The 22,458-nt window shown below is 33.2% G+C and overlaps 1 protein-coding gene across 1 annotated transcript; it reads left to right on the top strand.

Annotated features, from left to right (window-relative positions):
* Positions 1-15,399: 15,399 nt before the first annotated feature.
* On the top strand, positions 15,400-22,434 carry LOC146532188 (glycine-N-acyltransferase-like protein 3). Its single transcript, XM_085197762.1, has 7 exons — positions 15,400-15,583; positions 17,031-17,257; positions 17,471-17,700; positions 18,090-18,173; positions 20,956-21,157; positions 21,260-21,489; positions 22,025-22,434. The coding sequence occupies exons 2-7, from the start codon at positions 17,060-17,062 to the stop codon at positions 22,425-22,427; spliced, it is 1,347 nt and encodes a 448-aa protein (XP_085053888.1). The 5' UTR covers positions 15,400-15,583; positions 17,031-17,059; the 3' UTR covers positions 22,428-22,434.
* Positions 22,435-22,458: the final 24 nt, after the last annotated feature.

The raw sequence follows: 22,458 nt of genomic DNA, 5'->3' as shown, positions 1-22,458 counted from the left end.
GCAAATAATAAGAAATGGAATAGAATGTGAGATGCAGTGAACGTAGAGAGAGCTGATGGCAGGAAGCGTGGCCGACACGAGGGAAGGCAATTTCCGTAGCGCATCAATAACCCGCCGGATTTATGTGGCTCTGTTTATTCAGACCTTTCATGTTTGATTGCAACTGATAAGATTTGTGTTCACTTGTCTTTTGTATTTGGCAGCGTTTTAATGTCAACCGATTGTGAGTCGAATTACGGTAATGTTTTTGATTTCTTTTATTAATACTTCCGGTTCCGTTGTTTTTTAGTGAATCTTGATTGATTTGCAGATTTTTTGCAGTTGAGGCCAGGCGGGCTACTGCGCCACGCCTAGCCTGAAGCCACAAGGCCACAAGTAGTGACTAAAAACGTAACTGATTGTGGGTTCGATGCTAACTCGAAGAAATGTAATATTTATTTAAATTTATATTTTCACTTTTTCGTTCTGGTGTCTAGGCAAAACGCCGTTAAGTACCGCCACTTAACACGCAATACCTATAGAATTCGGCGGAACATGGGGAGCGGAGTGTCTTAACACTAGGTTCCCTCTGCCTATCCTGCTGTGTGCGGGATACAGCGTGAAACTGATTTATTTACACTTGCTCGAGTGACTAAGTCTAGAGTCTACCTAACTCTACCAATCGACGTAGAAGTTATAGTATATACTTACAAAATACAGACATTTCTAGTTCCATATATAAAGTTTTTATTTGATTTGTTTGATTTGATTGACAGTTTCTTACCTTGTTATCAGTAAACGTACACAGTAATATAAAGAAATATTATATATTTCCTTGAAAATAATAATCCTCATTATACATATTATATGAAAATATTTTTATAAAAACTAATTTTTTAAGAAGCAACGCACGATTCCTCTAAATTACACAACATTCACATTATTAATAACGTCACATTCATTTCTGAAGCGTATGCAGAAATTTAAGTATGTAAAATATAAAAAAAAAAGTACAGTCGGATTTCGTCTTCGAGAATAGAAAGATATCTGGCTGGGGCTTGGCAAGAATGTCTAATCAACGCGTCCATTGTAGAATATTTTATCACGACGAGTCGTTCGTGTATTGTTAAATTATTATATAGAAAACAAAATCGTATATAAACCTTGACACAAATAAGATGCATGTTTTCGAACTCCCGGAATACAACGGCCGGACGCGAGCAACACCCAGTTTTTTTCTTATAAAAAAAAAAGAAACTTTATCTATCTATATCTATTTATAAATTAAAATCTTTACTCACAGAAAAATTGTACTGAAAACCATCCGTCATTAACTAAATACCATATAAACGAAAATTTCAAGGTTGGCATTCTATAAAATGGCCGTAACATCGTTGATTTAAGATACATCAAACAGTGTCCAAACTACTTACGGGCATCACTAGCGGGCGGAGAGCTGAGACACTGGCTAGAACACAATTCACTGTCAGTAGGTCAATAATACGGAGAGCGGTGTAGAAATAAATCGACTGGCGAGTAAATATAGAGCAGCTTCTCTATAAGAGGGACACGACGTCGCGGGGCAAGCGGTCGGCGGCGACTAGGGCGTCCCGCCGGCGCCCAGCACCCCCCGCCCGCCCCGCGCCTTATCACGAATAAAATTTATTTAATGGATAATAGCCCGCCTATGGGGGATATATTGAAATTTCACGTTTTACGCTACGGTTGTTAATAATTGATATGACTTAGATATATATATGATAGCTAATTGTTAATTTATTTATGATTGTGAGGTCTTCATAGTACAGTGGCAGAAGGGCGTGACTGTAACGCGACGGCTTGGTGTTCAATTTGCACTCGGGGGAATGATTTTTTTATATTTTCATTTCTTTCCTCTGCCACCAAGGGAAAAGCACGACGTTGAATTCTGCCACTGAACGCACAACGCCTCGAAAGGTTTGTTCATTCGGCGGAAAGTGGGGATCGGAGTGTCTTAACACTACGTTCTCTCTGTTACCCTGGAACGTGCGGGATTCAACGTGTACGTGCTAAAATTATTTGTTTTTCTACTTCACATTATCTACTTCACATGATAGATTACTAATCTGGATGGCTAGATAAACTTACGTAGAGCTTTTATGGACTGACGTAGGTAATGTTTCTGTATTCAAACTGTAAACAAATCCGTAATTAGATAAAACTATAATAATGTCGACTTATATTGAAGTATAATTATGAAAAATTATTAAGTTAGAAATATTATGTTGATACATCCGCCACGAACGGGTGACTGAATGTGAAAGGCAGTGGGTTCGATTCCAACTAGAGGAAATTAAAATATTGAATATTTTAACTTACCACTAAATCCTCTCTTTCTACCCTACTATGTACGAGATATAGCATATAGCTTAAATAAAAAAAAGAAATACCATAGATGTAAGACCATTAAGTAATATAAGAGGTATATAGAAGAAAATTCTTATGATGTATGGAGATATGGCGACGTGACAGTATTTCTTCGCTTCAGGGAAGCCGTCACGCTGTGGCGTAACGACAAACAATTGCCAGCCAGTGTTGTATTTTTAACGTGCAAATTGTCACTTGTTCCTTATTACAGCGTTTGTCGGCGTTTATGTTAGTATAATTTATTTTAGATAAAAAATAAATGTTGATCATTAATATTGGGTGAGGCCGTAGTGGCTCAGGGGCACTAGGGTGTGGGTTCGATTCCCACTCGACGGAATGCTTTATTATTTATTGATCAAAAGTCAAAGTCAAAATCACATAATTTTATTCAATTCAATTCCTCGTTCCCCATTTTCTACCGAATTCTGGAGGCATTTCGTGTTGAGTGGCGGAACCCAACGCCGGGCTTTGCTTCTACACCAGAGCCAAGTAATAAATCGGATCGATTTATTACTTGGGGATCGAACCCACAACCATTCGCGTTAACAATCACACACTTGTTCCCCTGCACCACGATTAGCCTATGTCTATTTTATAGAAAAAGTACATTTTATTAAGATAATTTATATAATAACTTCTAAAATAAAAAAAATCTATTTCCAATAATAGTTGTTCGAGATCGAGTCTTTTATTTTTCTTTCATTTGACGATCTATTTTGATTGATTGAAATCACTAGTTCTTCCTTAAAATATGGGTTAAGCTTTTTTTGTAGCCAATTTTATTTCTTTCTGTATTTATTAATAGAAGTTTATTTTATTGGCGGCTCTCTTCACCCGGATATTTATATTAACCAATCGGCCGAATGAATTTATATATCTTTTTAATATAAATATTTTCATAATTGAAAATAGTAAGAAGTTTTTAAAATATTTCCATAGTGAATTTAGATTTAGAAAATAACGGATTTTAAATAGTAAATAGGTATATATCCCTTTACGAACATTTATGAAATTTAGCATGAAAAGAGATCTTTTAGTTTAGTTAGAGTCGAATTGTAAATTCTCACTTCGTGCCAAATTTCGTAATTGTAGGTCCACGGGAAGTATGGGAAGTGGTTTTGATTATGCTAATATAGAAAATATAGCACAATCTGACTGCATTGACTTAGAAGTTTCACTTTTTTGCTGTACCTACTTCAAGGGACCATAGAGCTGCATATTGAGGTACGGAACCCTAAAACGTTTTTATAATAAATAATTATTTTATTCTCATATAATAGCTCACAATTTATATATTTTTAAAAAGTTAATTACATATGAAAATGTAGAAATTATTTTCATACAATATATCCTATTTGGATGCACATACGAAATGAAACTATGAAAATACAAACAATACCAAAACTATTAACTAAATAAATGTTACTACAATTAACAAGGGTGCTCTTTGAATTGTTATACAAATACACTCATTCGCTTACATCGAACTTCTCAGCTTATAATTTGTTTGAAATTAAATTTATATTATACTGCTTATATAAATTAATTAATGTAATCGTAAAACAGAAGCTTTCGTTGCTTCCCGTACATAGAAATTAAGAAAGAGGGAACCTGGGAACCTGGTTAAAACACTGCGTTCCAACTAAGATACTTCCGTTCCCCATTTTCCCACGAATTTTGGAAGCATTGCGTGTTGAGTGGCGGAAGCCACATCGCTCTTCGCCTCGTTACCAGAGCGAGGAAATGAAATTATTATATATTTCACTCCCCGGAATGGGAACAGAATCCACAACCGTCGCGTAACAGTCACATTCTTGTGCTCGACGGCCTCTATATTTTCATATAAATATTTTTCATTGCACTTAAGAAACTATTCTTATAATAGAAATTACGTAAAATTAGATATAAATAAATGTATATAATATGAAATACAAATAAGCAGCTTTAAATAAATAGCATATTTTATCAAACAAAGCTACTAAAAGCTAAGTCATTCTAAATTGGTTCTAAATGTCAACAGCAAATATACATAAAGTCAATATTCTTAAACGGATTTGAATGGAAGACATGGAATGGAAATTATATTATTTTATAAAATTTTATGTGAGGTACATGTGGTAAGATAGTTGAGTAGCGGAATTCAACTCCGCAGGTTGTATTCCGACACTCAACAGTTAGTTGAATTCGAGCGGAAAGTTAAGAATGGAGTGCTTTGGCACTTATTTTATCACTATTATAGTAATAAACCTTGTGCACCGAAGATTACACCATTATTTCATAAAAACTGAAATGTAAGATATATACAGTTTTTTTACAGTTTTTTTTAGTATCTCGCTATATCACGCATTAAGCAGGGTAGGCAGAGAGAACCTTCGTTCTCCACTTTCCGCAGAATGTTCAAGGTATTGTGTGTTCAGTGGCGGCTACAATATGTAATAATCAATATGTTTTAATTGATGAATAAATATTTTTTTAAATAAATTAATCTTGAAATGCTTATATAATGTAGAAATAAATTTATTAATTAATATTTTGAAAACTTGCAAAATGCAAAACTTATTGCTAAACAGGTAAACTGTTAGCTTAGATATTTATTTACATAAATATTATGCATTATCACCAATAAATTTAGAATTACGGATTAATCTCATATTAATCTGATTAACATAAATACAAATATCAATTCTAGCTTCTATAGAAGTAGCTAACCAATTTGCAACAATTACTTTGCATTACATATTCATCACTAAAGCCTTTGTTATAAAAATAGAGAGAGCAGAATAGGCAGAGGGTCTAGACACTTTCACGGCTAACCTCTGGAAGCATTGCGTGTTGAGTGGCGGAATTCAACGCTTTGCCTCGACACGTAAGGTACCTAATAGTACGCATCAATACATAAGCTTTGTCCTGTTCTGTTATTTGATTATGGCGTTAGAAACGTGTCAATTGAGCACTAATTACTTTGACAATATCACAGAGACGAGTGTATATTAAAAGGATTTACGGTCTTTAATACTACATTAGAAACTATATTTTACAAACACAACAAGTATGGCACCCCTTGAAAAATACTACAAATATATTTTCTTTTGGCGTTTTAACCATGATATTTCTTTAATAACTTTCAAAGATGTTTCATATTTGTTATATTTTTTTTCCAGTCCGCTCGACGGCCGCAAGCCAAGGTTCGAGTTCCGCAGGGGGCGCCCTTACAGTCGTCGACTTCCTCACAGTCAGCCACTTAGTGCTTGCATTTCTTCAGGGACAGAGTACCCTCATCCCTACCCAACCGGTGTCGCTGTAGAAAGAAGAAGATTATGCTTGATATTGCTGCATTAGGAACTATCAAGATTTTGTACTTTTAGGCCATAGTAGCGCAGCAGCACAAAGGTGCGACTGTAACATGACGGTAGTGGGTTCAATCCTCAATCGGGGAAATGATTTATTATCGCATCTGTTTGAACTAACCTTGAAATTTTACATTAAAAATATTCTGCATAATATTCTTCTATAATCTTGCTATTGTATACTATTTATTAATAGCAAAGCCTAAAATTTAAGTAGACAGTGAATCCCTTTACGGCTAGTTGGACATCTTATAGGCCTTTGTGAATACTGGAATAGTTGGAGAGTCGAGTGAAGCAGGTCCAGCTAAGCAGTTGTTTATTATACTTAATGTGTAAATAACACTAGCATATGTAAGTGTTTTCATCCCTTGTGAGGATCAAAGGTAGGTTTTAGTATAATGTGACCGGTATGCCATTTATGAAGTGTAAAACTGAAATTATTGTTAAAGATTGTCTCTTTAATATAGAAGGATTTATTTCTTTTAAAGTAATTATTTTTTATTTTTTTATTAGTACCGTTTAATAATACATAAAAAGTTAAACTGTTCCTGCAAAACTCTTAGTGAGTTTGACAGCAGGATTTCGAGTCTCATTACATATAATTAAAATTAAATTAATATTAAATTAAAATTAAATCAAGAAGTATTTTCTAAAAAAAATACTCCCTAATTTTAATTTTAAACCCTTTCAAGTCTGGCTTGTTTTCTATGAAATATCTATAGATTTTCACTTTCCGTATTTTTTTCTTTATTTGTATTGTAAATTCTCATTTCCTAAAATTTTGATCACGCGGCTAGTTGCATACAAAATTAAATAAAACTTTACAAAAATGCTCATTTATTTCAATTGGTCTTGATAGACGGACAGACGAACAACAAAGTAATCCTATAAGGGTTCCTTTTTTCCCTTTAAGTAAAAGTTACTTACGTACCTCCAAAAGAATAAAGCGGAACCCTAATAATTTTCATAAAATCGAAAGAAATATTACATCGAATGATATAATAAAATAATAAAGTTGAACAAGAAAATGATCTCCCATACAATTTATACGAACACTCGTGTCATCTCGTATTAATATTCATTCCTGTATAAGCCTACATTCCAACCAGGATTAAAGATTCCACCATGACGCAAAGGTCGCCGGGTGAGCTTAAATACGCAACCTCTCGACTGTTTTACTTATATTTTTAATATTATTTATTTTCTTTTCGAATATTAATTTTGGGAGTAAAATAATTTCACGCTGTTTCCCACACACATCAGGGTAAGCAATGGGAACCTAATGTTAAGTTAAGTTTACCATTTTACATTTACTTTACCGTATTTACCATATAACATAATTTTACATATTTTATTTTATAAAATGGTTAGAATGACTCTTTAAAATGCAAAAGGTACTACACTCTTTTCCAGAAATCCAAGCATTCTGAAATCAGATTTACACGAAGGAAATTCTCACACCGTAGATTTTACCGAATCAGTTGACTTGAATTTGATAAAATTTTCATAAAATACTTGAACAAAATTGCTGCTAATCTTTTAAACTGACTTTGTTATATATATTTTTAATCATTTCTTGCGATCTAAAATATAAATGTACATGTACTCTATGTTACAAGTAGAAATCGAATCTATTATCGAAATGTTAAAAAGTGGCTCCCACGCGGCTTCGCCCTATTGAAATATATGAATATTTTTTAAGTGTATTTAGATATATTTGGCAAATTTTCTTTTTTAGTGTTTTTTTTTATTTTAACGGTTTAAAAATAACGAAGCATTACATCAATATAAATTGTGTTGTTCGATTATATTGCTACAAAATAATAATTGTAATTAAATTTTTAAAACTTTAATGTTAAACATTATCTTTAAAATGTTAATGTTATAAGAACACGTATACACAAACAAACAGAACCTATGTAAAAATATTGACAGTTCATAATGAACCCGTCAATAATTACTTAATTTACTTATTAATATAGTCAAAAACAAAAAAAAAGAGGAGAAGCCGTCGCAGCGGCATAAAGGTGTATCTGTAACGCGACAGTTGTGGGTTCGATTCCCACTCGAGCAAGTGAAATATTTATTTACGTTTATATTTCCATTTCTTCGCTGTGGTGTCGAGGCAAAGCGCGGCGTTGAGTTCTGCCACTCAACACGCAATGCCTCCAAAATTCAGCAGAAAGTGGGGAACGGACTGAATTATAGTATAAACAAATATCTAATAAAAAAATGCTAAAAAACATTGGTTTAAAAGAATTAATAAAAAACAATTTCCCTTATTTCCCAACACACTTAGTGTAATGGAGCAAATGATCTATTTCTCCAACTTAACTTGGTTTGAAGCATACTGATATCCTTCACAGACACGAAGTCCAGGTCAACGCCTTCGTCTATGACCTGACCTATAAACCTTGCGTCCTGAGGGACGTTGGGTTTGATGGATGGATACATAAGGCCTGAACAAGTGGATTTGACAACTTCCCTTAACTAAGCTGTGGTAGGTAAATAATTCTCTTATCTTTCGGAATCAATGGCGTAATTTAAGCAAGGTAATTTAAAAGGAAAGAAATACTCGTATATAAAAATTGTAATAAAAAACGGCAAAATAAAAACAATCGTTGTGAGACCAGTTTGTCTACAGTGCTGTTTTTCAACGTTATCTTACTTCACAATATTTATATAAAAAAAACTAATATACAGTCATTTTGGGTAACTTTGACAGATACGAGCGATATTTACACAGCAAGGTAGGAGAGGAAACCTCGTAGGAGAGGGAATCTTGTTAGTGTTAAGACGACTTCCTCACTTCCTGCTGAATTCTGGACCCATTACGGATGGACTCATCTATAGCGGAACTGAACGCCGCGCTCATTTATCGCATTTAAAGATTAATAAAGTTTTATTTTATTACAAATAATAATAATATATCTTAGTAAATTAACAAATCCTTTAGAATAAATGACTCTATTCCGGATAATCCTCCCATTAAGTCTAACGCTCTTTAGTCCAGACACGTTCTGATGCAGGAACTGACTGCCACGGTTGCCAGTGGCTGCATAATGCATGGAATTCAAAATCAAACGGTTCTATTACAATAACTCACAGATTATACTTTATAAGAATTGAGTATATTGGGAATATTTTAATACTATATTTCTCTCTCTCTTTCTCTCTCTCATTCTAGCTCCATAGTGTACCTATATTGTAACCTAGCTTATGTACCCAGGGCAGGTAGAGGAAACTCAAGACACTGATATTTCTCTACCTGCTATGTAAAAAAGTGTCGAATCAAATCTTTTCATTCTACTGGTGAATCCGAGAACGACTCGTTAGGTATTCAATATTGATCTTGGCTCTCATTTCACATTTATATTTTTGTTTTCTTACTATAATATGCAAAATTTACGTAGATTTTTTTGGTAATTATGTATAAAATTCTATTTTTTAGTACTCAAACAGTATCCCGGTCACGAAATTTGGTTATATTAAAAAAAATACTCCTTAAAAAAATACTCTATTTTATTAAATATCCATGTTTTTACGAAGAAAGTGACAATATGAAAATATTATATTCTACAACGTAATTAAGGCCTAACGATAACTTCCTACAATATGAAAATCTGGAACACCATGTAATAACAATAAGGGGAACGGGACGGGACGAAACGGGAAGATTACAATCTGAAAATCAAATATTATAGAGGATGCTCCAGCTTAGCATTCGACGCTCTCGCATCGTTTGCATGCGGTGTCCACTTTGCATGGAACATATATTTATATATGCCTATATAGAAATTAGAATATACAAACCAGATTCACGCTATATCCCGCACACAGCAGGGTAGGCAGAGGGAACCTAGTGTTTAGATACTCCGTTTCCCACGTTCCGAATTCTGGAGGAAAGTGGAAAGTGGAGATCGAAAGTGTCTTAATAGTGAATGGAGTGTATCAACTTTACGCTGTGTAAAATATTAGGTTCTCAGGTTCCCTCTGCCTATCCTGCTATGTGCAGGATACAGCGTGAAGCAGCGTGAAGCTTATGGTAATCGAACCCATTACAATCGGGACTAAAGTCACACGATGCAATTTTTCCACTGCTTTTAGTTGTTTTTGGGTAAATCTTAAATATATCATGTTTAATAATTTATTTGTTGGTTTGTTATACAAATAGTTAGCTTACAGGGTTGAGAACGAATCCTAGATTAAGCCTAGAGTAATTGAATGTTCGCAAGCACCTCTAACTAGAAAGTCAGGAAAATAAGGTCAGTTATATTCTGACGAAATTAATAATAAATTTCTATGATTTTATGAGATTATATTTATATTATATTAAAAAATATTAGTAACTTTTTTTTCAGCTTTATTTTTCAGATCCTCTCAATTCAATACTGCGTTTTGCCTTGTTACCAGAACGGAGAAATGAAAATTTAAATAAATTATTATTATTTCCCCCTAGTGGGAATAGAACCCATAACCGTCGCGGTTACACACACGTTTGTGCCACTATAGTCTCAATTATACATGTAAATTTTTTTTTTTTTGCTATAATTAATTATATTATATTAATAATAGTCATTTTGGTTTAGACAGGGCAATTTTGTAAGATGGTATTTAAATGCAAAGATCAGTTTACGCGGAGTGAGTTCAGCTCCCTGCCTGCTAATTGGGCCACGTCTCTCTGTAATGTATCAACCTCATAGGTCTTTAGGCTAGTTACACACTAAATTATTGTTGAAAATATAAAATTATACGTAAGACGTATATATAAGAAAAAAACATTTAGTTTTCAGCTTTATTATAACTATTTTTAAATATTATTATGCCTTTTTGATTTATAACGATAATAATAATGATTTTTAACAAAAATAACCGACTTTTCTCAATTTCAACCGGACCCCATAATCAGAACGTGACCAAACTTTGTGCATTTAGCAATGTAATAGGATCCAATACAAGGATTTTATTTTTTTTCTGTTTATATATTTGTCTATGCGTTTGTTCACCAATCAGAAACGGATTAACCAATTTAAATGTAGTTTTTACTATTATATTTTGTCAAATTTCTCTTAACATTTAATTTGTGTTTTATTTCAACCGAATCATAAATAATAAAGTTATTAAGTAAATTTAATCTTACCACAAATATCACGTAAGTCATTTTATAAAATATTATAAATTATAATTAAAGAAACCAATATTAAAGAAATAAATAAAATAAGGTCAAGTGCAAGTTTATTTGTTTGGCACCACCCTGTATACTATATTAGCATAAATCACAACTTTATCCATACCTACTTCTACTCCGCTACAGGCACGTCGCCAGAAATAATGGAATCACGCTTAAATTTCAACGTTAACCCACTAACCCTTGCATCTTCTAACATTATTCTTTATTGCACAAAATATACATAAGAAAACAATAAAATACATTTAGTTCGCAAAGGTGGACTTATCTCTATAAGAGATCTCTTCCAGCCAACCAGTGGAAGTGGATGAGTTACAAGTAGCGGGTGAGATCATAGTACAATTAAGTTATTACTTTAAACATTTAGTTAACTTAGCACAAACAAAACAAAATACACATATTATATTACAATATATAAATACATAATTAAAACAAATATATATGTCGATATACATATACACACTATATAAAATATATAGTTTCATACATACACATATATATACATATAGTTATATAATAAATATATAAAAAAAATAAAAAAGACATATATAGATATATGAGATGAAAATGTGGAAGTAATTACAATATGAAGTTTACGAGTTTAAGGTTGCAAGCAGATATTTTTTAAGCTGGGATTTAAAGGACATTATAGATGGACTTCTCTGGATAGATTTAGGAAGTTGGTTCCATAGGGATGCGGCATAAACAGAAAAGGATTTTTGGAAGAATTTAGAGTTACTCTTTGGTATGTCAAGTGTCGGTATGACACAAGAACGCCTAGAGCGTGTGGGAGTGGGAAGTAAATGAAACCGGGAGCAAAGATAAGGGGGGAATTTTGAATAATTAAGGATTTTAAAAAGGAGTGAAAGGATGTGCATATCTCGGCGAAGGCGAATTGGAAGCCAATTAAGCTGAGCTCGAAATTGGGAAACGTGATCATACTTACGAAGACCGTAAATGAAGCGTATGGCGAGATTTTGAAGGCGCTCTAGCTTATTGAGTAGCTCCTCCGTCACATCCAAATAGCAGACGTCAGCGTAGTCAAGAATTGGCAGTAGAAGAGATTGCGCAAGCATAATTTTTGTTTTATGAGGGAGGAAATATTGGAGACGCTTCAGAGAATGATAAGAGAAGTGCATACGTTTACTAAGATCATTAATATGTGATGCCCAAGTCAAGTTGCTGTCGAAGGTTAGACCCAGATTTCTCACTTTGTCGTAATATGGAATTGGAAATCCAGAGTAGAGTATCTTAGGCACTGAGGTCCAATTGATTTTACTACCAAGTCTGCTACTGCTTATTATAATTGCCTGCGATTTTTTTGGGTTAACTGATAGGCCAAAAGATTCAGCCCAGTCTTGAATCGCAGCAAGATCTTCATTTAAGAGCGCGTTGGTCTCAGGCAATTCATGTAAGTAGCCATGTCGATACAACTGCAAATCATCGGCATACAGGTGGTAAGGAGAAGAAATTACTTTTGAAATATTGTTAATAAAAACCGAAAATAGAAGAGGAGAAAGAACGCCGCCTTGAGGAACACCAGCAGTGAGGTCAAGCCAAGACGATGTATTGTCATTGGCTTTCACACATTGTTGGCGACCGAAGAGATAAGAGTGAAACCAGTTTAAAACTGTGGAAGGAACGTTAACTGCACGAAGAGTAGCAAGAAGTATGTCAAAGTCAACAGAGCTAAAAGCATTGCTGAAATCCAGTAATACCATTGCAGTGATCTTGGTGTTATCCAAGGCACACCGAATGTCCTCCGAGATATTCAGCAGTGCGCTAACTGTGCTGTGAAAGGGACGGAACCCGGATTGGTAAGGACATAGAAGATTGTTTGAGGAGAGAAAAGAGTACAGTTGATTATGAACGATGGTTTCAAGGACTTTTGATAGGATAGGTAAAATGGATATAGGACGATAGTCAGTGACAGCGGAAGGGTTCGAGGTTTTGGGTAACGGAATGACATAAGCATTCTTCCACTGTGATGGAAAGACATTACATGTCAGCGAGAAATTGATAATGTGGGTGACCACTGGTGCAATGACATCCAACACGGGAAGAATCATCTCGAGACTGAGATTGTCACTTCCAATGGCTTTAGTGGAGATGGAGCGGACACACTTCTTGACTTCCTCTTCAGATACAGTTTTAAATGAAAAGGGAGTTGAGCCTGGTAGGACATTTTGAGATAAAGAAGCAAGTGTATGTGTTTTTATGTGGGCATTTATTTTTATATTTGGGTTTGTAAAATGAGAATTTAAGACATTAAGATCCACTGAGATCTGATGATCAGCAGTGGCTTTACCTATACCAAGCGACTCTAAGAATCTCCAAACTTGCGCTTGAGAGAGGTTCTGAATGGTATTGTGAACGTAGCGACGCTTAGCATCCCTACACATCCTGTTGCAAATGTTCCGCAGTTTCTTGTATGCTGTGAGATTTTCTTCACAAGGAAATCTTTTGTTTTTAGTTTTCGCTCGATCGCGCTTAGTCATAAATCGTTTAATAATTGGCGTTAACCATGGTGCAGGCGCATGCTTGATACGAACTGGTCTTACGGGGGCATGAACATTAAAAATGTTAATCAGTTCAGAAGTTAGCGAGTGTACCATATCGTCAATATTAGTTAGTGACAATGTGGTTGACCAGTCGATGTTCCTCAAATCATCCCTGAAGCGTTCCAGATCAATATGCTTAAAATCGCGCTGAAGAAAAATTTTGCTTCTAACCTTGGGAGAGCGTAATTTATAAGAAAGAAAAATTAAATCGTGAAAAGAGAAAGGTGCAGTCATTTGACCATGAGAAATAATAAAATTAGGGTTAGAGACGGAGATAATATCAATCAGAGAAGGACGACAGTTAGGAAAAAAATGGGTGGGGGAAGACATGGGTAGAATATGCAAGTTATATGACTCATTCAGTGCCTTGAGCTGGTTGCTTCTAGTATCATTTTTTAACATACAGGTATTTAGGTCGCCCATGCAAATTATATGGTCATAATGATGAAAAAGACTCTCCATAATATCTTCCAAAGCACTAAAATAATTCACTTTATCATTAGGGGAATATAAAACGCCTAAAAGAATTTTTTTATAGTGTAGTTCTACTTCTAAAAAGAGATATTCAAGAATTCCTTCAGCCTGATTAAGGGAGTGAGAGTGACATTATACGTGAAAAATTAGAAACACGAGTAATTAAAATGTTTTAATTAATGCCTCTACCTTATTTAGAGATATATTTACATTTTTAAATAAAGAATGGAACATGGTGTTTATATTCTCCGCTTCCTGCTCTAATTCCAAACACTGCAACCACACAACAATGGAACTTAACGTAACTTTTTCTTACTTTATTTCTAATATACCTACAGAAATCCTGAGCGGTCTATCATACTAGAGTAGACTCAATAGAGCGATACACTAATCTACACAGGATATGCTAGAAACAGAGAGAAAGAGAGAGAAATTTAGTAAAACAGAATACACTTTATAAACATTAAAAATAAAACCCTAAAAATATTTTTAACTATGTTATATAGACATAAAGTTGTAAACTATTGCAATATAAAATTCGCAAGATATTATGGCAGCTTACTTAAACTCTTCGATAAACTTTTCTAGTACCGGCAACTTAGTTTTATAAGCATACGAGTACATTCGTTTATTTATGAGGTCGTGCTCCTTAATGTTATTTGTTAGAGATTTATGTTTTAAAATATCTTTTTTACTTAAAATCAAATCAAATCAACTTCACGTTGTATCCCGCTTATTGCAGGGTAGGTAGAGGGAATCTAGTGTTAAGACACTCCGTTTTCCATTTTCTGCAGAACTCAAGGCTGGACTCTGGCATCAACTCCTTGATGCCAGAGCGAAGAAATAAAAATACTAAGAAACAATATTTTTTTATTAACCATTTATTTCAAAATACCTGGTTCGTGTAGTTTCGTTATCTATATCACTGTTTATAATTGCTAATAATATAGAGATATTTATTTTGTAACATAAAGTAAATATTGCAAACGGATATGAATTAATGCTTTATAAGGAAAAATAAAATCTTGATTGATGATGATGATGAAAACATTTAATCTTCATTGGTACTCTAACAATTGCCAATGGAGGAAATTAAATATTTAATATTTTCATTTCTTATAGAGGTAATGTTAAATGACTCCTGAGTTTGGGGAAAAGTGGGGAATGGAAATATCTTGAAGGAATAGAGTGTCTTAAAACTAGGCCCCCAGCATCCCTCTACCTACCCAACAATGTTCGAAATACATGTATAATTAAAAATAATATATTGGCGTTATAAACACCATATTAAAAAATAAAAAAAAATGTTTTGAATCATATTTTGCAAAACACACTTATTTTCAAATCACAAACAGACACTTTAATTTTTATTTATATGTATATACAAGAAGGATGCAATACTGGTATATCTACATTATATTTACTCTGTCGAAAACTAGATGGCGGTAACAGTCACCAAGTCCACATATCGAGAGCGAAGGTGAACAACATAGCAAGTGCCTTTTGTCATTCTTTTGACTTTGAAAATTGTAAATTAATTTAAATTTAAAAATATGTTTTATTCAAAACATTTATAAAGACACACAATACCTGAACAAGTGCTGGTGATACGAGCGTGTTCCTTAATCGTGAGTATTTTTTTTTATTTAATAAGTTTTATATTAAAATTTCTTTTCTTGTCACAAAATGCCGGCGATAAATCCTATTGATTTTTAGTTTCCCTTAAAACCTCCCTGGCATTTTATATTTATTTCGTTTAAATATAAATTCTTATGAAATGACACATCGTCGTTAATTATTATTTTTTCTTTTTGGCCAAGTGATTTTGTGCTCAACTGGCACTTTCGAAACGCGACAATCAAAGAACTAAATTATTTTTTTAACCCTGTTATTACCTATAAATATATGATTATATATTAAACATATAAATCTTCAATATATTTTTTATTTCTAATAAAATATTTTTAAGACATAAATCATTATAACTTCGTAAACACTTATTTTGTACTGTATTTTCCAAAGAAAAGCAAAGTATTTTAGATCTATACAATAAAAAAATGTCTATACATTAAATATATGTACGAAAAAACAGATAATATGGATGGATGGGATGTAATAAAAAAAAATCAAAAAACCTTTTTAAAAAGCTTCGTAATGTTTTCTTTTTCATGATATATTTTATTTTACAAATCAATTGCTTTCAAATGATACCCATATTAAGTGGATTGCGGCGGCCATCTCAGGTTAACAGCAATATTGATTACATGAGGCCAGTCGTGGGCGCAGGGGCACAAAGTGTGATTGTAAACGCGAATGGTTGTGGGTTCGATTCCCCCTGGAGGAAATTAAATATTTATTTAAATTTATGTTTCCTTTTTACGCTCTAGTGTTGTTGCTAAGCGCGGCGTGAGTTTTGTTATTCAACACGCAATACCAGGAGAATTTGGCAAAAAGTGGGGAACGGAGTACCTTAACACGAGGTTCCCTCTGCCTACCCTACTGTGTCTGTGACAGGACAGCCTAAAGCTGATTTAATTTTATTTTTATTTAATTACATAATTATAATTTCACCGTCACAGTTATAACTGAAGTCGTCATCTAAATTTCTGGTCACGCAGGAAAGTAGGTTAAACTGAACTTGCAAGACTTCAACGCCTTTGCAAGATATACACTAACACACTAGCACCATAAGTTAAATAAAACCTGGTATGAATAGATACCAATAGATTACCTATATAAGCTATATAGATTTTAGATTTTTTTTCCTGTCTGTTTGCCTGTTTATGTCCAAAACTAATGTAGCTGAGCGTGATCAGCATGTTCCACTGACATTTAAAAATTGAAGATCTGGAACAGCTGAAGAACAACCATAACAGTCCAGCTAAACTATAAGAAATAATGGAATGAAATGCATTTTTCATTGATATATAAATAATCTAAGTAAATGATTCTGGGTCCAATGCTCCCTTCGTTTCCCATGTATATAACAATATATAAAATATTTTTTATTTTGTGTAAATATTAATTAGAATTAGTAAACACTTTAAAGAATTACTTCAATATTTTTTGTTGCAGCTAATTTACCATTTGCAGCATTTTTCAATATGGAAATGTTAATAGAAGTCGACAGAAGTAGATGGGTGGAACTCCGCGACTTATACAGACAGGATTGGCCGAAAAACGTTGTCGCTTCTTCTATTCTGGATGCTAACATATCTTATCCAGATTTATCGAAAGAGTTCAATTTCAAAGTGTATTGTCCTGATGGCAATATACAAAATGGAATGGTTGCTACTAGTGAAGTACGTCACAGTTTTAAATACTCACATTTACATTATTATTATAAAATTGCTATTATTTTTTTATCATGCTGTATCCTGTACATAGCAGGGCAGGCAGAAGGAACCTGAGAATCTAGTGTCAATCTCATTAAGATACTTCCGTTCCTCACTTTCCGCCAAATTCTTGGAACATTGCGTGTCGAGTGGCAAATTACTGTAATTTTTTTTTCACAGAAAGCAAATTTTATAAGAGTTCATCCATTAAATGGTATTGAAAAGATGGAGGAAGCTCTGGCGACTACTAAATTGATAGATTGGAATAAGACAATTAATGTAGTATTCGCAAGTTCTGAAGTCGATGAATGCTTTGAGCGACTTGGCGTACGTTTTGGTCTTAAAATTCAAGGAACAAAAGCGTTTAAGCATGTATTGCATAGAGAATCCGCATTGGTTGAAGATATATGGTGAGAATTACAGTTTGTATTTAATAAACATTTAAGTTATAGCGCGTGGGTTCTATACCCACTCGAGGAATTGTAATATTTAATATTTTCAATTCCTCGCTCTGGAGTCAAGGCGAGTTTTACCACTCAACACGGAATGTCTCCAGAATTCGGTAGACCGTGGGTAAGCAGGGTGTCTTAACACTGGGCTTCCTTTATCTACCTTGCTAAATACAGGATTTAGCGTAAAATAAAAAAAAAATCATTGACTGTTATTAATTATTATGTGTTAGGTTTTCTCTGTTTATTATAATAAAAAACTTTCTATATTTATTATAAAAAACTTTACCTGATTATTATAATAATTTGTAACTTCCAAATTCAATATATTATAACCATCTCATTTATAGTCCACCGCCCAACACCTATATAGCCGAACCAAAGCAAGAGCATTTAGAAATCATAGACAAGGCGTGGACGTTCCACAACAAGGATTCATTAAAATATTTCGAAGCATTGGCCAGAAACCATTTATTATTTGTTTTATATTCGGATGATGGGGAACTACTAGCGTGGGTGGGTACCGACCACGAAGGCCATTTAACCCATCTCTACTGCTTAGAGGAACATAGAAAGAAAGGCTATGCTGAACATGTTCTACGTTATGTTGTAAATAATGAACTGAAGAAAGGCAGAGACCTTTTGGCCTACACCTATGAACATAATATAAAACCTAAATTTCTCTTTGATAAATTAAATTTTGACAGATTTGGATATGACCGCTGGTTGTCTATAACGAAAATAATAAATGAATCATAAATAATATTCTGTACTATTTTCTTTTAATTGTCCTTCCGTCCTCGTTGTTTGTACTTAATAATGAAATTTATTATACCTAAGAAAATTTTATATTAATTAAGAAAATTATACACCATATGTGCAAAAACAATATGACTTTTATTTTATAACTAGACTCAATCGCGGCTTCGCTCGCTTAAACTTATTTTTAATAACATTTTCTTCTACTGCTTCTAAGAATTATAAAGGAAGAAGGGATTATTCTAAGTACAAAGTTTCATGATAATCAGTTGAGTAATTTTGGCATGGAAGCAAGTCGTAATGTATATTATTTATTTATTTATGTAGTTATTTATTTGTAATATAGTAATAATTATTATTGAAGTTTTAATTATAATATATGTAAAGAAATTTCGACGTGAATGAAAAAGAAGCTTATCTAATATTTATATCAAACTGTTTAGAGGCTTAAAAATATATAAGAACAGTCAGCTTTAGCTTCGGTTTTAAAGTTAAAGCCTCCACGATCCACTGTAGCGTTGTTGAAAAGTAAACAATGAAGATCTCATGTTCGTGCTCGATCTCCATATGGAGGTAATTAAAGTTAAAATATTTTTGTCCGTTAAACATTTTTCTAATATAAAGTTTCTCAAGTTGATGGAGAATGGAGAATAAAGTGACGCATCACCAATTTTTCTTTGTCAAACTTGCAATATGCGAGAGATTTGTGCAGACAAAATGGTTGCAGGCGTTTAGTCTTTTTTGTATTTGTATAATTTTTTTTTTATTTTGAGGATATCTATATGCTATCTAAATATTTGACTTTTTGTTTTTCTCGTATCAAACACCAATTTCATATACTAATACTATATTTTATTTAACACTAAAATATATTTGCATACTTATTTGATGCTGTATTAAAATAGCCTCATATAGAGTTGTACGGTCCGACTTCAGGTTCGAGTATCATGAATAAAATTAAGTTATATCTTTTATATTAACAATCGTGTTAATAATGTAATATGATATACAAACTACCTAATAATACTAGTTCTGGTATATCTGCATTATAATTACGTAATCGCAAACTAGATGGCGCTAGTACTAACCAATAACTATTAACTATATATAAAACAATCTGACAAGTGCAGTGGTGTTATTCTGACAACACAAAATGCTGTGTTTATAATATTATTAAATATATATATTAAAAATGTAAAAGAATGTTCATAACCCATATTTATTTACAGTAAGTACCGTATTTTTTAAACTTGTTTATTTTCTTGAGGAGTAGGCAAATATAACCTAGTTTTCAGTTATTATATATTATTAATTATCGATAAGAGGATAGAGTTTTGATGATATTCGTTCAAAAATATATATGAATAGAATCAGTTGTAATAAAATAATTGATCACTTAAGTAAATTAGGTTATAATATACTATAAGTGTGTATTTAAATGTATGTTATTTAGAAATGTAATTATTTTATCTTTTACAAGCCTATATCTGATACGTGTTTATTATCTTTATTGCCTACTGTCATATATTTACGTGCAGATTTTGTTTACGTGGTAAATATGATAAATAACGAATAATATACATACATATATGTATATGCAAAAATATATATGAGGTAAAAAATAATTGATAAGCATTTCAAGGCCCACATAATAATAAAATTAATCAATAAATTTCTAATTATATAATTAATTCATGAGAGATTCTCATATATTGAAACTATACACAAAAGTGTAAGTCTGAAAAATCTACCATTCGGGAAAATAATTTTATTTAGTTATTTTCCCGAACGGTAGATTTTACGTTATTTACGTTTTAGTATTAGTTGTATATTTCATTTTTTTTTCTATCAACATCGTTTAAATAAGCTTTATGAATCGCCCAAGATACGGCTCAGATCGAGCGATGCTGGAGGTCACCATCAACAAAAACCTAGACCAGCAATCACTCCACACCATCTTAGAATCAGAAGCCACCAGGACACCTTTCCTCACCTTCGCACGTAAAGCCATCTTAACAGCCGCGAAACGCAACAGCTCGCTAGTGGCTACCCCCTCCGCGCCAATACCCGCGCCACCCTCACAAACATCCCAAACACCAGCACCTGCATCATCACAAACACCTGCACCACTCACACAAAATTCCCAAACACCAGTACCCACACCACCAACAACACCTGCACCGCTTCCACAAGCTCCTCAGATACCAACTTCCGCATCACTTCCAATCCCCGTACCAATCCAACAAACACACTCGACACCTGCTTCTCCCACACCAACAATTACAACATTACACTCTTTTTTTCCTAAGAAATTTTAAGAAATCATAAGCCTCCTATATTATTCAAGTCTGTCAGTCACTAAGTAACGGTTTTTTTATATATTTAGATTAAATTTAATACACAGTTTTAATTTAATTGGTACAAAATTAAAACTGTTTGCCTTTTTACAGCGTCTTTCAATATGGAACCATTAGTAGAAGTTGATAGAAGTAAGTGGCCTGAGCTCCGCGACTTATATGAACGTGATTGGCCCAAAAATGCAGTAGCATTTTGTGTTTTAGATACTAACATATCCCACCCTGATTTACGTGAAACGTTCAATTTCAAAGTATATTGTCCTGATGGCAATTTAAACAATGGAATGGTAGCTACTAGTGACGTAAGTCTTAGCTTCAAATTTATTCTAACATATACAGAAGAAATATTAAATTATAGTTAGGACCCTTAAAAAAAATTATAATTTTTTTATATCACTCACCAGGAAGGAGATTACATAAGAGTTCACCCATTAAATGATATCGTTACCATTGAAAATGCTCTAGCTACCACCAAAGTGATTGATTGGAATAAACCAGTTACTGTAGCATCAGCAAGTCCTGAAGTTGATGAATGCTTTGAACGTCTTAGCGTTCGGCTTGGCCTTAAAGTTATAGGAGAGAAGGCGTTTAAGCATTTACTGAATAGAGATTCTGCGCTGCTAGGGAATATGCAGTGAGTATTGGGTATAGCATCTTATAGCTTGGGACTATAGCAGCCGACGTCATCGTGGTACAAAAAATATATATAAGTTTCTTACTATTTACATTTGTTTTGATATTTGATATGCATAAAAATATTTAAAGTAATTGTTACTAAGCATTATTTTTTACATTTATAAGTATGATTTGATCATTATAGAAAACTAGCGGCCCGCTCGCGGATTCACCCGCGTGATCAATGTTATTATTAATTTCTGTCTCCATGACTACGTCCTAGTGACGTCTATGCAAAATTTGAGACTCCTAGAATTTGTAGTAACGAAGTTTCATAGAAACTTTCGACCCCAAAAACAACCTCTTAGAAATCGAATATTGCAAATTCCCGTCTTAGCGAGCACCTACGTCCTATAAGTAACTCCTATACAAAATTTGAGATTCCTAGCACATGTAGTTTCTGAGATTTCGTGATGAGTGAGTGACCTTTCGATTTTATATATATAGAGAAATGAAAAAAAAAATCTTTTAAAAATAAAATAACGTGTTTTCAGTGTTCCTCCCAACACGTACATCGCGGAACCTAAAAGTGAACATTTGGATATAATAGACAAAACATGGACATACCATGGAAAAAATACAATCAAATACTTTAAAGCATTAGCGAGGAACCATTTGTTATTCGTTCTATATACGGATGAAGGGAATCCCCTAGCATGGGTAACTACTGACAACGATGGCCATTTGAGCCATCTCTACTGTATAGAGGAACAGAGAAGAAAAGGTTACGCAGAATGCATCTTACGATATGTCACAAACAAGGAATTAAGGAAAGGAAAAAATGTGCTAGGTTACACTTTGGAAAATAATATAAAACCTAAAAACTTATTTGATAAACTTAATTTTGATAGGATTGGATGTGACCGATGGTTGATGGTACAAAAAATAAACGATTGATTAAAAATATTATTTTTATTATTCATTCTTC

The sequence above is a fragment of the Heliconius melpomene genome, chromosome 14 (genome assembly GCF_056956725.1).
Source record: "Heliconius melpomene rosina isolate 202511_hmr_F chromosome 14, ASM5695672v1, whole genome shotgun sequence".
Taxonomy (NCBI): Eukaryota; Metazoa; Arthropoda; class Insecta; order Lepidoptera; family Nymphalidae; genus Heliconius; species Heliconius melpomene.
This window is presented reverse-complemented; position numbering and strand designations above follow the sequence as displayed.

What these genes read in the sequence shown, in the direction of transcription:
- LOC146532188 (XM_085197762.1), top strand. Translation starts at nt 17,060, where the DNA reads ATGGAAATGTTAATAGAAGTCGACAGAAGTAGATGGGTGGAACTCCGC. An exon ending in GCATTGGTTGAAGATATATG is followed by an intron (nt 17,701 to 18,089) that starts GTGAGAATTACA and finishes TCTCATTTATAG; the next exon opens with TCCACCGCCCAACACCTATA. An exon ending in GAATGGTAGCTACTAGTGAC is followed by an intron (nt 21,158 to 21,259) that starts GTAAGTCTTAGC and finishes ATCACTCACCAG; the next exon opens with GAAGGAGATTACATAAGAGT.